The following is a 19,282-nucleotide window of genomic DNA, read 5'->3' as shown; positions in this document are numbered from 1 at the left end:
TTTCATGGGTAAAAACCTCACTTCTTCGCTATGCATCTGAAGAAGTGAGGTTTTTACCCACGAAAGCTTATGCCCAAATAAATCTGTTAGTCTTTAAGGTGCCACCAGACTCCTTGTTGTTCCTGTATATGATGGAAACCACTTCAGGTCAAGGGGTGCAGCAACACCCCTATTCCAGCAGCTCTGCACTGCACCACCGCCTGCCTGGCCCCCTCTTCCCATGCCTCCATCTGTCTCTGGTGTGTGGGAATCCCATGAGTTACTGCACCATGTACGCCACTGCGTACACCAATCATGGCGGCCCCGGCAGGAGAGCTGCCCACGTCCGGGTACACATGGGCGGGGCGCCCGCCCGAGAGAGGGCTTCCGCATTGAGAATGAGGCTAGCGGAGAAAGATGGGTGGCCACGCCCACTTTCCCCCTCCTGCGCCTGCTATTGGTTCGGCTTCTCTCTCCCCCCTCCCGGCCCCCCCATGGAACTCCGGGGCGGCTCACGCTGCTGCCGCCTGGTCTCGTGCTTCAGCGCTCGGAGGTGTTGCACCGGGAGCAGCTGCGGGTGCGGACAGCGGAGCGCAAGGCGCCGCGGCCTCGGGCTAAGATGAGCGAGCTGAGGCAGAGGCTCGGCCGGGAGCTAGACGGGGCCCAGGAACCCGAGGAGAAGGTAACGGGGCGGGGTCAGAGCTGCACAGAGGCAAGGAACTCACTGCTTTGGACTGGTGCTTGCAAAGGGGCCGCGGTGGGGGGATACAACAGCGGTTGCAGAAGATGGTCGGGGGAGCTGCAGTTGGGGTGACCATGGGGTGCAAAGGAGACGCTGCTCACGGCGTGGGCTGCAGAAGATTGTAATGAGCTACGCAGGGGATGGGACGGGGGGGGTGTCGTACAGAGAGGGGGTGCAAAGGTTGGGGAGGTATAAGGAATTAGGGGTGCAATGTAGTGATGTATGCTTCATCGCCTTGGGGGGCTGTACGCGGCTGGGGTGTAGGATGTGCGTGGGTTGCACTGTTGATGGGATAATCAGCATGAACCGGAACAAAGATATTTCCAGCCCTCCCTGAGGAATCGGGGTTACAGCGGATGGTTGGCCTGATAGCAGTCCCATCCCCTTGCAAGAGCTTTGTAGGCTACATGTGTTTTGGTATAAACAGAAGCTTTTTGGTTTTGGTCTCCCACCAGAGCTGTAGGCTTATTTGTCACCTTTCTGAAAGGTGCTAGGATCCATGTGTCCTTGCAGGCAGACAAAATCTTTCAAAACAAGAAGCAGGAGTGCACTAGGCTGTATGGTGTCTATAATCTGTTACACCAAATCTCAGTACCAAGAGAATTTGACATTTATTTGTAACCTAGAGCTGGGCTTTGAGCGCTTTGAAAATAGTCCTGAGTAAACAAGACCTAGCTGTGGTTCTTTTTTCTATACGATTATAGAAGTATCTACTTTTCCTGATAGGTATATTGGTCCTTTTTTTGGAGTGCAACTGGCTTCTGTTGCAGGAGCTCTGATTATTATGGTAATGTGGATATTATATTCTTTATATACTGCCCCAAGTGTACACAGCATTTTACAGACCTACCCAAAACAACAACATCCCTGCGTGGAGGAGCTCGCAATGTAGCTATAATATGCCACCCCCGAGAAAAAAAAGTATGGTCTGTTGGATTACACCGAATTTATGATTTCAGCAACCTAATGAGAACATTTAAAGGGCTTAGAATTGTAATACACTGTTTTTGTTATTTGTCAAACAAGAACACATCTAGATGTTTTAAGGGGGAAAACTGTCACCATCAAGTTATCTTGTAAAGTAACTTGTAAAATAACTCTAAAAAGGGTTGTGCTGTCAAGATAAAAATCATATTTAAAAATGCATCTTTGTCCTTGCAATTAATCATGTTAGAGACATTGAAAATAAGAACTGAAAAATTGTATTTACTCTTTACTTTCTCATGCTGTTAGGTTAATTTTTGCATCTTGCTCAGCCTAGAGGCTACACTAGACAGGTCAGTTTCCTTTTGGCTCCTGTTCCTTAGGGCAGTGTTATTGTGCTAGTACTTCCTATACTGCAGTGGAATGTTTGAACTACTTAAAGTAAAAAAGTTAAAATCATGACATTTCTATGTTTAAGTAAACATCGAGGAGTATGTAAAATCCTTTCTTCTTTTGACAGCTTGCATTTTTTTCTACAATTGCAGCAGTGTTCCTCTAATACCTCACATGAGTTTTAATATATATCTTTGGTTCTAATTACCTATATCATTCTTGTATAATTGTAGAGCTGAAACTTAAGGAAGAAAATGACCCTTTATTGAATGGGGTAGCTAAAAACTGGCCTTGATTTAGGTCCAAGGTGCTGATTGCCTCATGGCTTGTATGAAGTTGTATCCTCTCAAAAATTACTGACTTCCATTTGTTCAGTGGTAATAACATTTTCATTTTCTATATTAAAAAAAAGAGGATTAACCCCTCATCAGCTAGGTAATTGCATTTGTTTCAGTTGCAATTTATTTTGCAGCAGGGGAATTTAAAGAACTCTCATACAAAGGCTTGGAAGGATTGGATTTTTATTGGTAAATGTTGATAAACATCAATTTCAACCTACACACAAACTGATTGGAAAAAATATTTTAATCAATATTTATCAAAATTTACAGATAGGCCAAGTAAGAATGCTGCTTGAGAACTTATTACAGTTTGATTTAAGGATATTTATTGACATGTGTGACTGTTTGTGATTTAACTGTTACAAAGCTTTAACTTTTTGAATCCAAGTATGTATTCTTGTTAAATAAGTGTCTGATTTCCCCCAGCTATTGCCTGACTCCCCCACAATTTTCCCTAACTGTGAAAATTTCAATAGGTAAAAATACGAAAGCCTTAAACCCCATAATTTTGCACAACTGTAAAAATGTAAATCAGTAAAAATAGAAAAAAGCTTAAAATAAAGAGAGTCTCCACTGAAATCATTAAAGAATTCTGCCAAGCTTACTTATCCTGCAATACTTTCGTAGGAGTTGGAATGCTTCCTTGGAAGCTTGGAGACACTAGTATTGCTTAACTGAGATGAAAACATTCTCTGTCAGCCAAACAAGCTGAGCTTGTCTTAGCTATGTGGGATATGTTCTTCTTTAAGAAGGTCAAAGGGCTGTTATAATGTAATCGCTCTTGTTATCTACAGCTAACAAAGCTGTTTTTTCATACAATGAGTTTTCCAAAAGGGCTTCTCCAGTTATATGTGAGTCGATACCTTGAGATGCAATCCTCCCAATTAGAAGTCTGGGAATTATGAGGCATCGTTCATCCCAAAATAACCCAAACCAGCAAACAAAATGCGAAAAACAAAGAATTACTGCAGCCACCTCTGATGTTAAAGGTGGCAGCTGTGCAACAATACACAGCAGTTTAGGATAGGAAGCAAATAGTATTTTGAAACTTAACGGGGAGAGAATGAGGTTGTCAGAATGTGATTACCTAAATTGGGTGCTTGGCAAGATTATCTCTTTAATGTATTTTCCATTCCGTATGCAATGAGGTCCATGTGAGCAGACCTGTGCAGCAAGCTCCCTGTAAGACCCCGTGGGGTCTGATATGGTAAAGCTGATTAGGACCAGGGTTGTCTTCCTCAATGTTTTGGAAAGTGCCTGGCACACTTCATGCATGATAGCAATAGAAATCATAGCAATTGAGTGTAGCTTGTGTGTGGATGCTGTAATGTATGTGCAGGTCTTTTTGTTGAACCCTGCATATCGTGTTTGAGCATCGTTATACGGAAGAGACTGTTACCCATTTTCTGTTATATTTGTAGCCTTGCCAAGAATAATAATTCAGCAGAGTTCGCGCTGTTTCACAGAAAAAAAATAGCTTTGAAAAGAATAGAAGCCCCGTATGATTCTTAAATGTTTTCTTTTTGCTAATTTTTTAAAGTTAAAGTTGTACATTATTAAAATCTAGCATTTCAGCATTTTCCCCCTACCTACATGGTGTTTTACACTTCAGTCTGCCTTGATAATGGAAACAAGAGTTAGTTTCACTTTCTGCTCCTGGTTCGCTGGCACAACACACTAGCTGTTATGTTTCTCTTTCCGTTGGTACAAGGGAATGTTTAAATGTGAAAGTTTTCACTGAAATGGAAAACACATTCCGTGAAAACATTTCCCTGTGTATTAGATTTTGTAAGACTTTAGATTCTGGGCCTCAGAGATAGGAGATCATAGTGAAATGCAACAACTAGGGAAATGTACACTGATGTTAATTGTGCTGTACCTGCTGTGTGGATAAATAGGAACTCAATCCTATTGACCATCTTTACCAGCAAAGGATTTGATTAAAAAATAACTGTCAGTGGATGTTTGTTATTAGATAAATACGATGAAAGTTCTCAGCCCCTACAGTACAGTTCAAGGCTCTTGTTCTCCCTTGCTGTTTATAAACTCATTCTTTTATTTGCTATAAAATTGGATGTGGGTGTCTTCTTAGTTGAAGTGAGGAAAGACTTTAATGTGAGTGAGATCAAAGTCTAGCGGCCTGTTTTACAAGCATCCTGTTGAATCACATTTTCCTTCAACTGCAATTTTACATAAGTTCACCAAACAAATCTAACATTTTTTTTCTGTTGTACATGAGATCCAGGGATTTTTCAAGAGTCTCAGGGGCTAGTAATACATTCAGCTAGCACGTGTGGGAAGGGAGGAGGGCAAGACTGTGCCATTTAGAGGCATAGTCTTTCGGGCTGCAGCTCTTACTGATGCATGATTTACAGCTTTCTTTACCCACCCTTTGTGGTTCACATCCTACATCTTGGTGGAAAATACCGTCCCTTTTAACTATAGTGGCAGCTGCGGGACCGAATGGTAGAAGCACATTTAGCAGTTCTGCTGCGAGGCATACTTGCGCAGTGGGCCATACAGGTGAAATTTTCCATTGCAGTGTTCAGATACTTCTACTGAGCATGCACAAACCAAGAAACTTTATTTCTAAAAGGGATGGGGGAGGAGGTGTTAAAAATTAAATGCAGGAAACAGAGGGAGAAATGCATAGTGGATGGAGGGGCGCCAGAACGGGATGGGGCAGGGGGCCATGGTGCCATCACTTTTAAAAGTGGGAGGCCATAGGCCAATTTTACCAGCTGTACGGGTGAGGGAGCGGGGGCTTCAGGAAGAAGGGGGCTGGCCATGGTTCAGGCACTGGTGGCCCCTACCACTTTTATGAAACTTTTGCCGCTCCTGGTCAGGATTCCTGGGTTCTATTCTTGGTGGGAGTGTGGTGACTTTTGGTGTTTAAGTGGGGTTTAAGTGTTGAAGTCTTCGCCACTGACTCACTGACCTTGTTGTTTAGCTATCTACATGCTTTATAAAACACCCATCAGAGTAGTGTGTAGCTAGCCAACTCTAACTTGATTTCTTTGTGCCTCTAGTATCCACCTGAATAATGGGTATAGTACGTGCCTGCCTCATGAGGGTTTTGAAAGGCTTCACTAATGAATGTGAAGTGATTTGAAAGCATCAGGAGCTATGTTGGTGACATGTTGTAACACTAAAGCAAAAGAAGGTTACAATTCCTTTAGCTCAGCTTTTGCATCGTGCTCTCTCTGCTTGGGTGCATATGCGCCCCCTCAATTAGACAGATGAGCGCATATGGCATATGCATAGAGAAGCTGAGACTGGCTGTGAGGATAGGGGAGGAAAAATGTAACGTGAGACCCACACTCGAACATTTAAGCAATTCTGAACCCCCTGATCGTTCATTGAGGCGCCCCCGACTTGTATATAGATCACTAAAGGCTCACAAGTCTGAATTACAGAGCTACGATTACATCTAAAGGATCTGGTGATACCACAACTCGATACACCACAAAATGCGTGCTTTTTTTGATACAGTCCAAAGCCCTGAAGGACTAGGGTTACTTCCCCTTGTTCAGAGTGTCCCTGTGACTTCACTTTTAAAATTCTTAAAGGGATTTAGAACTGATGAAAAGTGCTGGTTTATTTGATCTCCGTAAGAGACTGACAGGCCCAGTTTACTTTCAAGAGAGACGGCAGCAGCCGTGTCCCAGCCCTGACCCGAGAGGTCATTTTGGTCTCCATTGCTCACTTACTACTTGGCTTCTCTGAAACTGCCAACAGAGGTGCCAGTTAGTCTTTTACAATGGTGCTGTTTATTGTGAAGACATTCTGCAACTGGGAATTGGTCTGAGACCACTCTAATATAGTTCATGATGGTTGGCCATCAGATGGTAGCAACTTTTACCACTGCTAATCTGGCCTTGAGCTGGGGAAAGTGTCACTATTTGATCCTGGTTTCCATCAGTCACTACGTACCAAGCAGGATTTGTTCTTGCAAGGTGCTGAGTACATCGCAGTCAATGGGAGTTGAGGGCATTCAGCACCTTGGCAAGCTGAAAATATATATGCAACTCTCCTCTTCACTGCCTGCTTCTTTTCAGGTTCATATCGATGCTGGAGTGGCTTTGATCACTGGTGGAATCCGGTAACTTAAGGATCTGGTCCCAGAATCCTTCAGTGACAATACTTTGTGTGAGTGAAATGCATAGCAAGGTGCTCGACTTCTGCTAACCCATTCGTTGTTATAGACACAAAACTGCACTGAGCTTTCCCACATAACAAAGGCCAGGCATGACACAGCAAGAACTGAAATCCTGAATCCAGTGTTTTCTGTTGGTAGAAAATCTCAAACAGGCACAGTGATGGGGAGACAGACACACTGGTTTGTTCACAGAATCTTCTTGATGGGGATGTTGCCAGTGTTACCTTCACGCTAATAAGTGGCTAACTTATTTTCTTCTGTCTGGCTCAGTGTTTCATTTTCTAAGCCTGCAGCACCAGATCAGCTGTACTCTCCAGGCAGATGACTGACCTGTTCTGCTGAACTCTTGCTGTCTTAAACTCTGCAGAGCTTATGTTTATTCACTATGTATAATCAGGCCACTCTAGCCCGTTGTGACGGAGACTGTGGCACTTCAGCTTGCCAAGGTGCTGAATGCCCTCAACTCCCATTGATTGCAGTGTTCTCCGCACCTTGCAAGAATAAATCCTTAGTATGGTGTCCCTTGTTCTATTTCTGAAGCATATGGTTATGACAAGCCAGATGAAGCTGAGATGGAGGGGAGGTTCTTTCATGGGAACAGAAGACTAGCAATCAGAGCTCTGCATTTCTGTTTCCTACTCTGCCACCCTCTGTACCCTTCTTAAATCTACATATTAATTACCTGGTCTGTAAATGGCATATGCCTACCTCTCAGGGATATTATAAGGCTTAACAGACTTGCATAAGGGATGAACTTGGCTTTGTTTGGGAAGTGACTAGAGCTTCTTGGATGAAATGTGCTAGACACAGTGAGTGCAGATGATAACAGGAGATCAAGGAAACCAGTCCATGTACATACACTATGATTTGCCAACCAGTTGCATCTCCTGGTTCAGGGATGCAAGGAAAGGATTGGCTGCTAAATTCTTTAATATGACACAGTTGCCGGAATTTTGAGTGGAAACTTCACAGTGCTTGCTATCGTTTGCCCCAAAAATCCAGTCTAGTGTAATAAGTATCTATCTCACTCTGTCAGCTGCCTCACTTGTAATATGCTCTTGAACTTTTCTTTAGCTACATTAAAATTTCCCAAGTGCATGAAAGATGTTGACCTTGGACTTTGCGGGTAGCTCCTCATACACTCTTTGACATCTGCCTCGAGCTGGTCAGCTTAGCTTTCTGGTTAGGAGAGATCTGATTTTCCCCCTCAGCCTTGCTTACATTCTCCAGCCCTATCTAGTTCGTATGTCTGGAGATTTGAGGCCAGGGTCCTCACTTCCTTCTCCTTAATCTCTTGTGAATTGCATGAAAGGAAAGGAGGGCAGAGAGAGAACAAGGCTGTTCCTAATGGAAGACAAAGCTCTAGGCCTGGCAGTGGTGTGAGATGATCTGGAGGGGTAGATGATTGGCTGATGCTAGATGATCCTAGGGAGCAAAGACAAGAAAGAAGACCTAGAATGAGACAGTTGCTTTAAGTGGGTACCACTTCAGCGAAGGGTCTGGCATTGTGCCATTGGTGGCTGTGATGTGAATTTAACGGCTTGCCCCTTGGTGAGGGCACTGGACGGGAAGATGCTGTACAATAGCTTCAGGAGTAGAAGTATCAGGGTTTGTTCCTTGTGTGGCTGCTGGAAGTTATTTGCAATGACGGGTAGAGTTTTGGGTGGTTAGTTACAAAGCTTTGGACACGCTGGAAACAATAGTCAAAGGTCTTTAAGATAGCAGATAGCTCAGAGGTTATTGCACACGTGTTACTGATAAGATAGTAAGAGCAAGATTTAAAAAAAATCTCCCCTGTGGTTTGGCTTCGCTGGTGTTTGGCTAAATTTCATGTTTTAACTGTATTCCAACCTGGAAATGACCACTCTTAACGTTTTTAGGGCTCTTTTGAAACAAGAGAATAATTATATTTTATAACAGTGATTCCTTACAGACAGATGCACATATTATTATTGGTTCATGTGTGGACAAGACTGTTTCCCCATAACACAGCTGATTATGTATCATCCTTTGAGATTTGTCCTCTCCTAGAACTCTGCAAAAAGACTCCCCATCCCTTCTGTGACACTGCACCCCATATTCTTCATAGTGATATTATTACATAGCATAATTAAGATGTATTTTATGCAAGATGGTCCGTGCAAGGTGTCATTGGAAAAGGTATGATTTGCTGAAGATGATTATCCTATTTGTATGCATGTATCAGTTTTGTATCTGGAGTTCTGAATATTGACTATGTGTCTGTATTTCACATGTAGTCACATCTGGGCGGTGCCCACTAGGCAAGATGCTTCCAGTCTAGACAGCTGGTTGGGAAGGACCTTTTCATGGTAATGGGCCACTAGAAAGAACAATAGGCCTTAGAAGAAGCTTATCCCGCACTGGGTGAACCTTCCTGAGAACACTCCAGACAGCCTGTAAGCGATGGCTGCTATGACACTACAAGGACATGTGATCAGGCCACATGACTCTGGACTCCATCTTGGGATGTCAGTATTTTTCCACAAACCGGTCTGGGAGCCAAGTTTTAAAACAAAGGGTTCCCGCCATAGGCTAAAGCTGTATAAGGCAGGGAGTGACATTGTCTGTTGTTCTTCACTCCCCACACAAGAAGACTCCTGGAAAGACCTGAGGAGCAAAGACTGGACTGGGGGAAGTGCTGGACCCAGGCTAAAGGGATTTCTAGCCTGTGTATGAAGACCCGAGAAACCCAAGCTGTAAAGCTAATGCAGCTTGTACCTTAAGAATCTGTAAGTCTGCCTGTACCATCAGTAAGGGTGAGAATCTGCTAATTCGTATCCAATCTATCTAGTATATTACGCTCAGTTTGCATTTTTGTTTATCTGTTAGGTAATCTGCTTTGATCTGTTTACTATCCCTTACAATCACTTAAAATCTATGTTTTGTAGTTAATAAACTTGGTTTTGCTTTATCTAAACCGGTGCATGTGAGTGAAATGGATGGGAAATCGTAGCTGAAGGAGCAAAGGCTGTTGCATATTCCTCTCCACATTGAGGGGGAGGCGAACTGGACAATACATTCATACTGGTTGGGGTTTGGACCAGGGCAGGACGGTACACCTCTGGGGTCTTAGGCTGGGAAGCTGGTGGTAATTTTGGCTGTAGCCCCTCTGTTGTTGGTTCACATGCAGTGGCGGGTCAGAGAGCCTGCATGTAATTGCAGCTGGGTGTGTCCCTACCTGTGTGTATGCTGGTGGAAGTGTAAGACAGGGAGCGTGTCTGCAGCTTGTCACAGCAGCACAGTGTCTGAGGGAGGCCAGGCTGGTGGGTCCATGGTATCCCAGTTCCAGCTAGCACCCCGGGGGGAACCCGTCACACCCCTCCCCCCACCACACACCTGAAACTTTACCCAAAAATTCCTTGCCTTAAAGTATATGGGGAGCACAAAGCCACCTTTGTGTGAAATTTTGTGCTTATAAAATTATGAGCTGAAGTGAGGGAGAGTGGCCGTTTTTAAAATCCGAGTTTATGCATGTAAACAGTAATGTGACGGTAGGAGCTGAGATTTAGTACTGAACAAACTGCACGTACAGTAAAAATCAGAACAATGTTCAGAATTCATTCATTGTGTAGCCACCTGATTCTTGGTCAGACACAGCAGAGTGTCCCAATAAAGCCTTCCTTCCCGTTTCACGAAGCTTTTTATACCCACGGCGGTCAAGGTGAAAGAAGAAATTACCCTCTTGCTCTGTTTATTGACCCTGCACATGAGTGGTTTTCAACCTGTGGTCCACAGATCCGCAGACTAAGATTTCCAAAGGGGGCCGCACCTCCGTTCGAAATTTTTTAGGGGTTCGCAAATGAAAAAAAGTTGAAAACAACTGCTATACATCTAAGCCCCTTCGTTTTCAGTTTAAACCTATTTTTACTGAAAAATGCCTGAGTTTTACAAAATATTCTTTTTCTGATTTTTGCCCTACTTTTGTATCATTCAAATATATAAAAATAACTTCTTTTATTAGGAAAATATAACACATTGCATGCGATATATGTATTACAATAATACATTAGTCTGTGTGTATATGCAAAGAGGCCTGTGGAACTAAGACTATGTGTTAGTCTACAAGATGCACACAATAAACAAACAGACACGCACACAAGCTCTGAAGTGCCTGCGCCTCTGAATGTACTGATGAATCTCATGCCCACCATGTACCCATTCAAGCTGTTAGCAGATAACGGTTTAAAGATTTGACCCACTAAAATGGGAAGAAAACAAAAATCTGTATCAGAATGTGTTTCAAAACACGAGGAAGTATTCAAAAGTTTTAAAAAACAAAAACAGGAGGAAAGGATGAAGTTGAATTTATGTGCTGCAAATGGTGTGGCCCAATTATTAAATAGAACTATTAGTCTATAAATATTTACAAGTCTACAACAGTAAACTGTTTATTCAGATGAAAAGTTTTATTTGGGGATTAGAGGATGTATTGTTTTCTTAAACTCAGAGGGGCCATTGTGTTTTGAGTTCTGTTTTAGTTCTGCAGCAAACCACATTGATGAATGGAATTCAGAACATTAATCTACTGAATACTACCCCCCTCCCCTGTCTTTCCATCCACCAAAATAAACCCTGATATTTACCCAGAAAAATTTATTATTTTTTTTGCACTGATTTTCACTTGTTGTTGTTGTTGTTGTTGTTATGGTAATAAACACTGATAAATTTCCGGGAAAAATTAAATAAAATAAAAATGGAAAACAAAGGGCCCTATACACGTAGAACATACTTCACCCAGGAATCTGAACCCAGCTCTTCCCCACCCTTTTCTATTCTGGGACAGCCAAGAGCTCAGTTTAAAGCATGTTAATTTAAAGGGAAATACATCCAAAAGGGAGACAAAAACAAGTAGCTTCATTTTAAATTTCATATATAAAAGAGCACAATATACACCTACATTCCACCTACTTACTCTCTTTCAGTGGAAAATGGCATTCTTTAATTTCTGTCCTACACTGCTATACAGCGTTGGTGTGTGCTTATAGAGCAGTTTAACACCTAGGAGGAGTGGCATTGCCCACTGCTGGTATCGGCCAAGCACTGTGGGAATCTTTGGGATGAATGTCACTACAAAAGTGATAGAGAGTTTCTCCCTTGAGTAATGAGACAATTTCTCTGCTGTTGAAGGTGCTTCATTCCTGGGCTCAGACGGCTGAATTTCAGCAAGCTGAAGAGAGAGACCTAGAAGTGATGAACAATTAAAATGCAATGAAAAGAAAGCTACAGGATCTGGCCTGTCAGAGGTTGAGGTAGTCATCACTGATTCTCAAGTCGGCTGGAAGAAAAGCCAGGCATCTGAAGTCACACAAGAGTAGGATGCTCCAGAAACAATTAGATGTGGGCCGTACAACTAACTGTCCATCCACCCCACAGACCCAGACTAAGCTGACAGGCAGTTAAAGTTTCCCCACGCAGGTATCCCCACCAATCTGGCACTTAATGAAGCCTGTAAGGCTGGTTATTTAAAAAAAAAAAAAAGTGGTGGGGGGAGAATTGTCAGACATTTATTGACATAGGCATTTCCCATGTGTTCCAGTTCAGTGAGCATCCAGGAATTGGGACATGCGTATAAACGGAGAGCCGCTGCATACAGCATCACAAAAACACATGCTGACTGAAGTATTACTGTCCCCCCGCTACTGAGCCTTGTAGCTTTGTTTTGAACACAGTCAAATTTAGCAAGTCAGTAGGATCTGATCAGAGATGTGTGCAGTCTGTGTTCAGCCCAGCAACAGCCAGATAAAAACTTGATATTGGTGTCAGCAAGTGTGATTCATTCAGAACAACATATCCTGGTGACTCACTCAGTCAGCACAGCATGATGTTTAGCTGTGAGGATGGATGTGTCCCCCTCACCCACTGCTCCAAAAAAAAAAAAAAAAAAATAATCCTATTTGGAGTTGGTTTATTCCGAGAGGGTAAATGTACTGGGCTCAGAGTCCTTTGCAATTATGTATTACAACATACAGTGGTTGAAAGATTCTGTCATCTTAGCACTGGCCTAATATTTAGACTTGTTTGAAAAAAACGTTTACTAGACCCTATTGTAAAGAGTCCTTTCGGGAACCATTTTTCAGATTGCTTCTCTTTGCTAGAGCGCCGTTTAGCACCGACACCTATCTGGCGTGCTTTGTCATTGTTGCATCGATCCATGGAGATACACGTACACACAGGTACTGACGGGGAATGCGACATGAACGCTGATCCGTGCCCCCTGTCAAAGGGGTAATCACGCTTTATACTCCTAGCACTCAAATATAAAAATGTTATTAAAGCTAATGTTAAAATAATTATATAATACGTAGGTTGAGAAAAGAGTGTCTGTACATCTGGGTATAGTGCTTAGATTATCCACAAATACAAAGTTTGTTTTTAAAAGTCACATGATACATAGAGTGCATAATCAGCAATAACCCAAATTGAGGTGAATAGATTTAACAATACAGTTTAGATATTAGAATCCGAATACTCCGGTACATCACGCATGAAAAGTTGTACAGAGATTTGGTTGTGGAAAGCAAAATATATTAGTGAGTGGAGAGTGTCCCTCATAATTGAGAACTAGGTAGGTTGTCCATTTAGAAAATACAATCCATGAGGAAGGTATTTCAGTTACTTTCCTGACTGCGCACAGTGATGGGTTTTCCAAGAATATTGACGAGATAGACAATGCTTCAGGGCACACGCTGATCAACACTGAGGTCAGGACGGAATTCCTCTCCTAAGTCCCAAAGCATGCAGCACTACACACCTAGTGAGTAGCATTATCAGGTGGCAATTTGACATTCCCGGACCACCCAGTTATTGACTACAGCCAGAGGCAGTAAGCTGGGGTTGATGGAATAGTATTGATCAAGTCACATTCTCCTGGGGGGCAAATCTCCATCTGGAACCTGAAGGAAACAGGAGCAAGTGTGTAAGGGTTTGTCTACACTACCCGGGGCTGTCCCATGCCAGCTGACTCGGGCTAAGGGGCTATTGAATTACGGTGTAGACATTCAGGCTCAGGCTGGAGGACCAAGTAGGAAATCCATAATCACTATCCGACTACCTGGAAGTAATTAGAGCTCTATTTCTGCAAGCACTTTAGCGTCTGGTCTGCTATTACCTCAAGAACATGATTGCGGGATTACATCTGTACTGTTTTTTTGCTGGAAGTCCAATTTGCTGAAATTAGGGGAATGAGCCTCCCCAGTCTGTCCCAAACCCAGAGCTAAACAAGTACCTCCTCCCACATTTCACTGGTCCCACATACACTGAGTTGTTTAATATCCATGGAGTTGGGCTGCATTTTTCTCTCCCATGAACGCAGAAGTCAATGGAGAAATGCTTCTAGGCTCAAGTTCCCATCACACACTTCCAATGTACTCCTTCTTGGCTGAGTTCTGTTTTCTTCACCATAAAGCAGACAGTGGTCCCGGAAGTACAGAGAGCAGTTTGATTTCCCCTTCTCCCTCCCAAAGGACATTGCTACATTGCAGACTCTTCCCCATTCTCTACATTTAGTCTCATTGTCGGACCTTCAGCAGGGTAGGTTTTTCACCCTTTACTTTAATTAGTTGCCTCAATTTCTGGAAGATGTTGCACACAAGCCGATCGAGCAGCTGGGAAGAAGCAATTTCTGAACATAGATCCAGCAGAGCAACTAAGGATCTGGTACTGTATCTGGTTTGCCAATTTTGTTCCATTTCTCCCTACATTTAAATCCCTCCTAAGACCCATTTCATCTGCAAGCCAAACAAAGGGGAGCAAAGCTCTTGTAGTAGCTATAAATTAGTTCCCTAAAAGAAAGGGAGTGTAAGTAGGTGGTGTGTAGGTACCTGAGTTGACAGTTGGCCAGGGCACAATGGCTAACGCTGCTTATGAAAAGTGCTTTGGGATAATTAGTGACCACAATTGGTCAAGACCCAAGTTTTGCATTTCATTTGACTAATTACTTAGGCCTTGATTCTGCAAGTCCTTCCACATGTGAATTGCTGCCTACACACCAATAATGTAAGTTGGGGCCTTACTGAGTTGTTCCCATTTCTTTAGTTGTCAGTTCTATTGACCCAAAGCCCGATTCTTTTTTTTTTAGCAATAGCTAGTATTTTCTGTGTCTGCTTCTTGCTAGATTCTTGCAAAAAGAATAAATGTCTCTTTCCATTTAGATGAGGTGAGTGCACAGATAAAAGGATTTCTTGAACTAATGCAAATCTAACGCTGTTAATTGCTTGGGTTGGTTTCCCCATTTGGTGATGACATTTTTGGCATAGAAATACTGCCACTTGTTTCCATGACAACTTGGATCATGTCACAGATACTCAGGCAAATAGCTGATGCTCAGTGTCCATGTGGGAAAAGGTTGGGCTAAACGTGCATGAGTATTTAGTGATGCTCGCTTACACGAGGAGTCCAAAAAGCCACAATAGAAGATGGTATTTGTTTTACCCTTAAGAATTGGTTTTACTTATTCCAGAATCCGTGTCAAATATCCTGGTTTATAACATGTACTGGTACAAACTGTGCTCTCAGAAAGGCTGACAAGAACTAATAGTTCTACCTGGAAAACAAGAGCAGGGCTCTTCAACCAAGAGACAATGCTAATAAGAGGGGACGGGATAGGAAGATGTAAAATAACACGGGATCAGGAAAGATGGTTTATGTGCTGCTATGTATCCTTTTTGCTAATGCAATACTAAGGGATGAGGCAGAGGCAGCCAGTGAAATTGAAAAACACATTCTAAAAAGGAGATTGTAAACTCTCTGGCGAGGACAGTCTTCTTGTTCTGTTTGTACAAGGCCTAGCACTGTCAGGCCCTGATCCATGACAGGGGCTCCTAGGTGCTACCCCAATAAAAAGTAATTGGTAATTTTACACAACCCACTTAACCTGTGGAACTTATTGCCTATTGACTATCTTTCACCAGCCGAGGATTTGCTTGAAAAATAGCTATCAGTGGATGTTTGTTATTAGATGAATACAACAAGTGTTTAGTTCTCAGCCGCTACAGTACAGCTCAAGGCTCTTGTTCTCCCTTGCTGTTTATAAACTCGTTCTTTTACTTGCTATAGTAGTATTGAGGTTATGAGTTTAGTAAAGTTCAGATGGGTTAGAGACGTTTATATGGCAAGGAACATCAACAGTTGGATGTAATAAGATTAATAGATTCCAAGGCTAGAAGGGACCATTATGATTTGGTCTGACCTCCTGTATGACACAGGTCATATAACTTCCCCACAATAATTCCTAGAGATAAAAATATAAGTGGTATAACCCCTTATCCTTACTGGGTTAGGAAGAAACTTCCTTTGTGCGTAGGGTTATTTCTCTGAAGCTTGTAGTATTGGACACAGTTGGATTAGATGGATCTGTGTATCTGTGATTCGACTGAATTACTTCCAAGTTATAAAGGCTATAATATGAACTGATCAGTACGTGACTTGTATTATGAGAACAAGGGATCGCTCAGACTAATGGCCTTGTATAAAAGAAAACAGGTCGTTACACCACAGACTCAGCCGGTGGCACTCGTTGCTGGAGGAGATCATGTGCCTGAAATTTTTCAAAGTCCGCATAACTTTATAATCCCTATTTGTGATTCCCCAAGAGAAAGTACGAACGCCCGATTGCTGCATTGAACTGCCGGCTCTCCCCGCCCTCCACAACATTTCCTGGAGGCTAGTAGGGATGGTGGGGAATTATTTGCCAAAATGTTTTTCCACTGGAAGATGCTAACTTGTTGAGACAAACTTTTTGCAGAAATGTATCTGTTTTGACAGTTTTCACTGGGCATGATTCTCCGATCCAGGATGGAATTTCTGCTGAGAGAGACACTCTCACTCCAGAATAACCAATAGCCTAGAGGTTAAGGCACTCACTTGGGATGTCCAAAGCCCTGCTCTGAATCAGGTAAAGCAGGCAGTTGTACAAGGGTTTTCTACATCCCAGGTGAGTGCCCTAACCTATGGACTATTGACTCTTTTGGGGTGGGTCTCATGCTTTTTTCATGAAAAATTTGGATAGAAAACCTTTTGAACGTGGAATGAAAACAAATGATGAAATCGCTTGTTTTGTTTTTTTGTGAAACAGAATTCTTGTTTTCCGGCCAGCCCTCGTGGCTGGGTGCCTCTTTGCCTTCCCCTAAAGAATTTGGAATTGGTCTCTGCTGATGGCAGGATACCAGGCTTTTTTTAGATCAATGACCTAATCCGTCATGGTAAATCATGTGTTGCTATACAAACGTAACACTGCATAACATACTCCCCTCTAGTAGTCTTGCTAGAATGTTGAATGAAGTTAAAGGGACACATTTTTTTCTCCCCAGACTCAATGAATGGCCTGATGGCCCATATACTCGAATGCCACTTTTTCTCCACTCTGGTCATGCAAAGGAACCTTAAATATGTGTAGATATAACTTACTCCCATTGCCACTTATGTAACGTGGCCGTAATTGGGCTGTGAATGGTTTAAAAAAAAATCTAAATGTGGTTCTTTCAGACCTTTGTTGTCTGACAAATGTGTTTCCCCATCCCCTTCTGTACCCTCAAAAATATTTTTTAAACGTGCAGAGCTTGACTTGTTTCAAACAAGGAGTCCTATTTTTGTGGGCACAATTACATCCTTGCCCTTTATCGTCCTCAAATTTGTTCATCCTTTATCTTCCATCTGCAAGGAATTGGGGGCTCATTTTGTTACAGGGGCTTGAAATTATGCCTATAAAGAGCAGTAAAGGTTTTTTGGAGGGGTGTAAATTTCAAACAAAGCCAGAACTGTTGCACTTTTTCATGACTAGCTTTTCTGTTAAAGATAAAAGAATTGGTAATAGTGCAGATTATATTCTTAAATAGAGAGTTGACAAACAAAAAAGGTTAAGGGGAAAAAGTTGGCTGTGTGTGTGTGTGTGTTTTTGAAGAGTGTTTGCAGTACAGGGACTATAAACAGGTTTCCTGGTATCTGATGCGGTACATGCAACTATTTTTGTATGACTGAGCCTTTTCATATAGAAACTCAGTGTTATGTGAGGCAATATCATGTGTGCAACAGGGTTCAAGATCTGCTGCTAACGCATCACTGATGGAATAAAATCTGGATTTAGGAGCAGTTAGAGGGAACCTTACAGCTTCGCTGGACTAATGTATTGATGCCGTCTGCTCATGGTCCTTATTACCCCAGAATGACCGACTTCCAGGCTTGGTTTCAGGTTTAGGGTGGGCTATTTGGATTCTTAGCTACCTCCTATTGCACCCGGATCTGTCTTGTGTGAGAGATGGAGCAGAGCAGTCTCTGTAAATGCCTGACTGGTGTCTGTTTAGCAGCAGGGGGACGCCATGGCTGGGAAAAGATCAGACTAACAGTTTTCTGGTACTAGCCTGAGATCAGAGGATCATAGTACGGGCTGCAAAGGCTCTGTCTGGCTTTGCTCCTGGGAGATCTCTCTGCACAGCTCCAATTTTAGAAATGTTTTCTTTGTGTGCCCTCCCTCCCTCCTCACCCCCACACACTTTGTTTTACTTTTCAAAAAGGGCTTTGTGGAAGGAACTCAAAATATGAAAATGAAGGGAGGAGACTTATTTTTGAGTGGCTTCCCTGGAAGATGGCTTAACCTGCTACAAGCTCTTTGTTTTCTGGGTCTCCGTGATCAGCTGTTTGAAGAGCAGGGAAGAGGCTCGGTGTAGGCTCGTATTCAGGAAGGAATACGGTCAATTGCTGGAAAAGGTGATGAGGAGTCTGGGGTACTGAGTATTGTTCCTGACTTCGACTCACTATATGACATGGGGGCAAATCTCTTAGCTTCTCTGGGCTTCAGTATCTGCAACCACAAAAAGGAGATAAGACACCCACGGGGGATGTTTTAGAATCATAAACTCGTCTTTGCGGAAGAGCAAAGTGTTATCACCCCCATTTTATTGATCTTCCACAGCTGAAGAAACGTTTTCACAGAGGTGATCGTGTCAATTACAGGCAAATGAGCCTAACTGGGCAAACTGGTTGAAACGGTAGTAAAAAAACTAAGACAATGAGACACGATAGAGGCCTATAAAATCATGAATGGTGTGGAAAAAGTGAATAGGGAAGTGTTATTTCCCACGATACAAAAACCAGGGGTCACCAGGTGAAATAAATAAGCACCACGTTTAATACAAACAAGAGGAAATACTTTTTCATACAGTGCACAGTTAACCTGTGGAACTCATTGCCATGGCATGTTGTGAAGGCCAAAAGCATAAATAGGTTCAAAGAAGAACTGGATAAGTTCATGGAGGATAGGTCCATCAGTGGCTATTTGCCAAGATAGTCAGACGCAACCCCATGCTCGGCGCAAACCCTAAACCTCTGGTGACCGGAAGCTTGGAGGGGAAGACACGGGGGGGGATCACTCCAACTGCCCTGTTATGTACGCTGCCTATGAAGCCTGGGTACTGGGCTAGAAGGACCGCTGCTCTGACCCCGTATTGCAGTTCTTATGTCCTTATGTAAAAGAACCAGTGAATGCAGAGAGTGATTTTGCTCTAGTTGAGTTGAATAGACGGCTACTTGGAGCATCAGGAGCCCAGAGCGATTCTCAGGGGAGCAGCTGGGGAACGAGGGATCTGACAGATGCAGAGAATGTAGCCTGAGTGGGGAGGCTGAAGTAGTATTTTTAGGCTGCAGACTTAGCATATAGGCCAAATCCTTCAAGCCTCACTCTCCCAAGTAGTTACAGTGAAGCCAGTGAGGCATTAAATGTTAAAGTCCCTA

At 42.8% G+C, this 19,282-nt stretch overlaps 1 protein-coding gene across 1 annotated transcript in view; it reads left to right on the top strand.

Moving 5' to 3' along the window:
* Positions 1–477: 477 nt before the first annotated feature.
* The window catches only part of CDS2 (CDP-diacylglycerol synthase 2), a 38,990-nt gene continuing 20,185 nt past the window's right edge, over positions 478–19,282 (top strand). Inside the window, exon 1 of the mRNA XM_024197205.3 lies at positions 478–661. Within this exon, the coding sequence (XP_024052973.1) occupies positions 599–661 (63 nt within the window). The 5' untranslated portion in view covers positions 478–598. The remainder of the gene's footprint in view (positions 662–19,282) is intronic.

Source organism: Terrapene carolina, unplaced genomic scaffold, assembly GCF_002925995.2.
Source record: "Terrapene carolina triunguis isolate 2854851 unplaced genomic scaffold, T_m_triunguis-2.0 Scaffold53, whole genome shotgun sequence".
Lineage (NCBI taxonomy): Eukaryota > Metazoa > Chordata > Testudines > Emydidae > Terrapene > Terrapene triunguis.
This window is presented reverse-complemented; position numbering and strand designations above follow the sequence as displayed.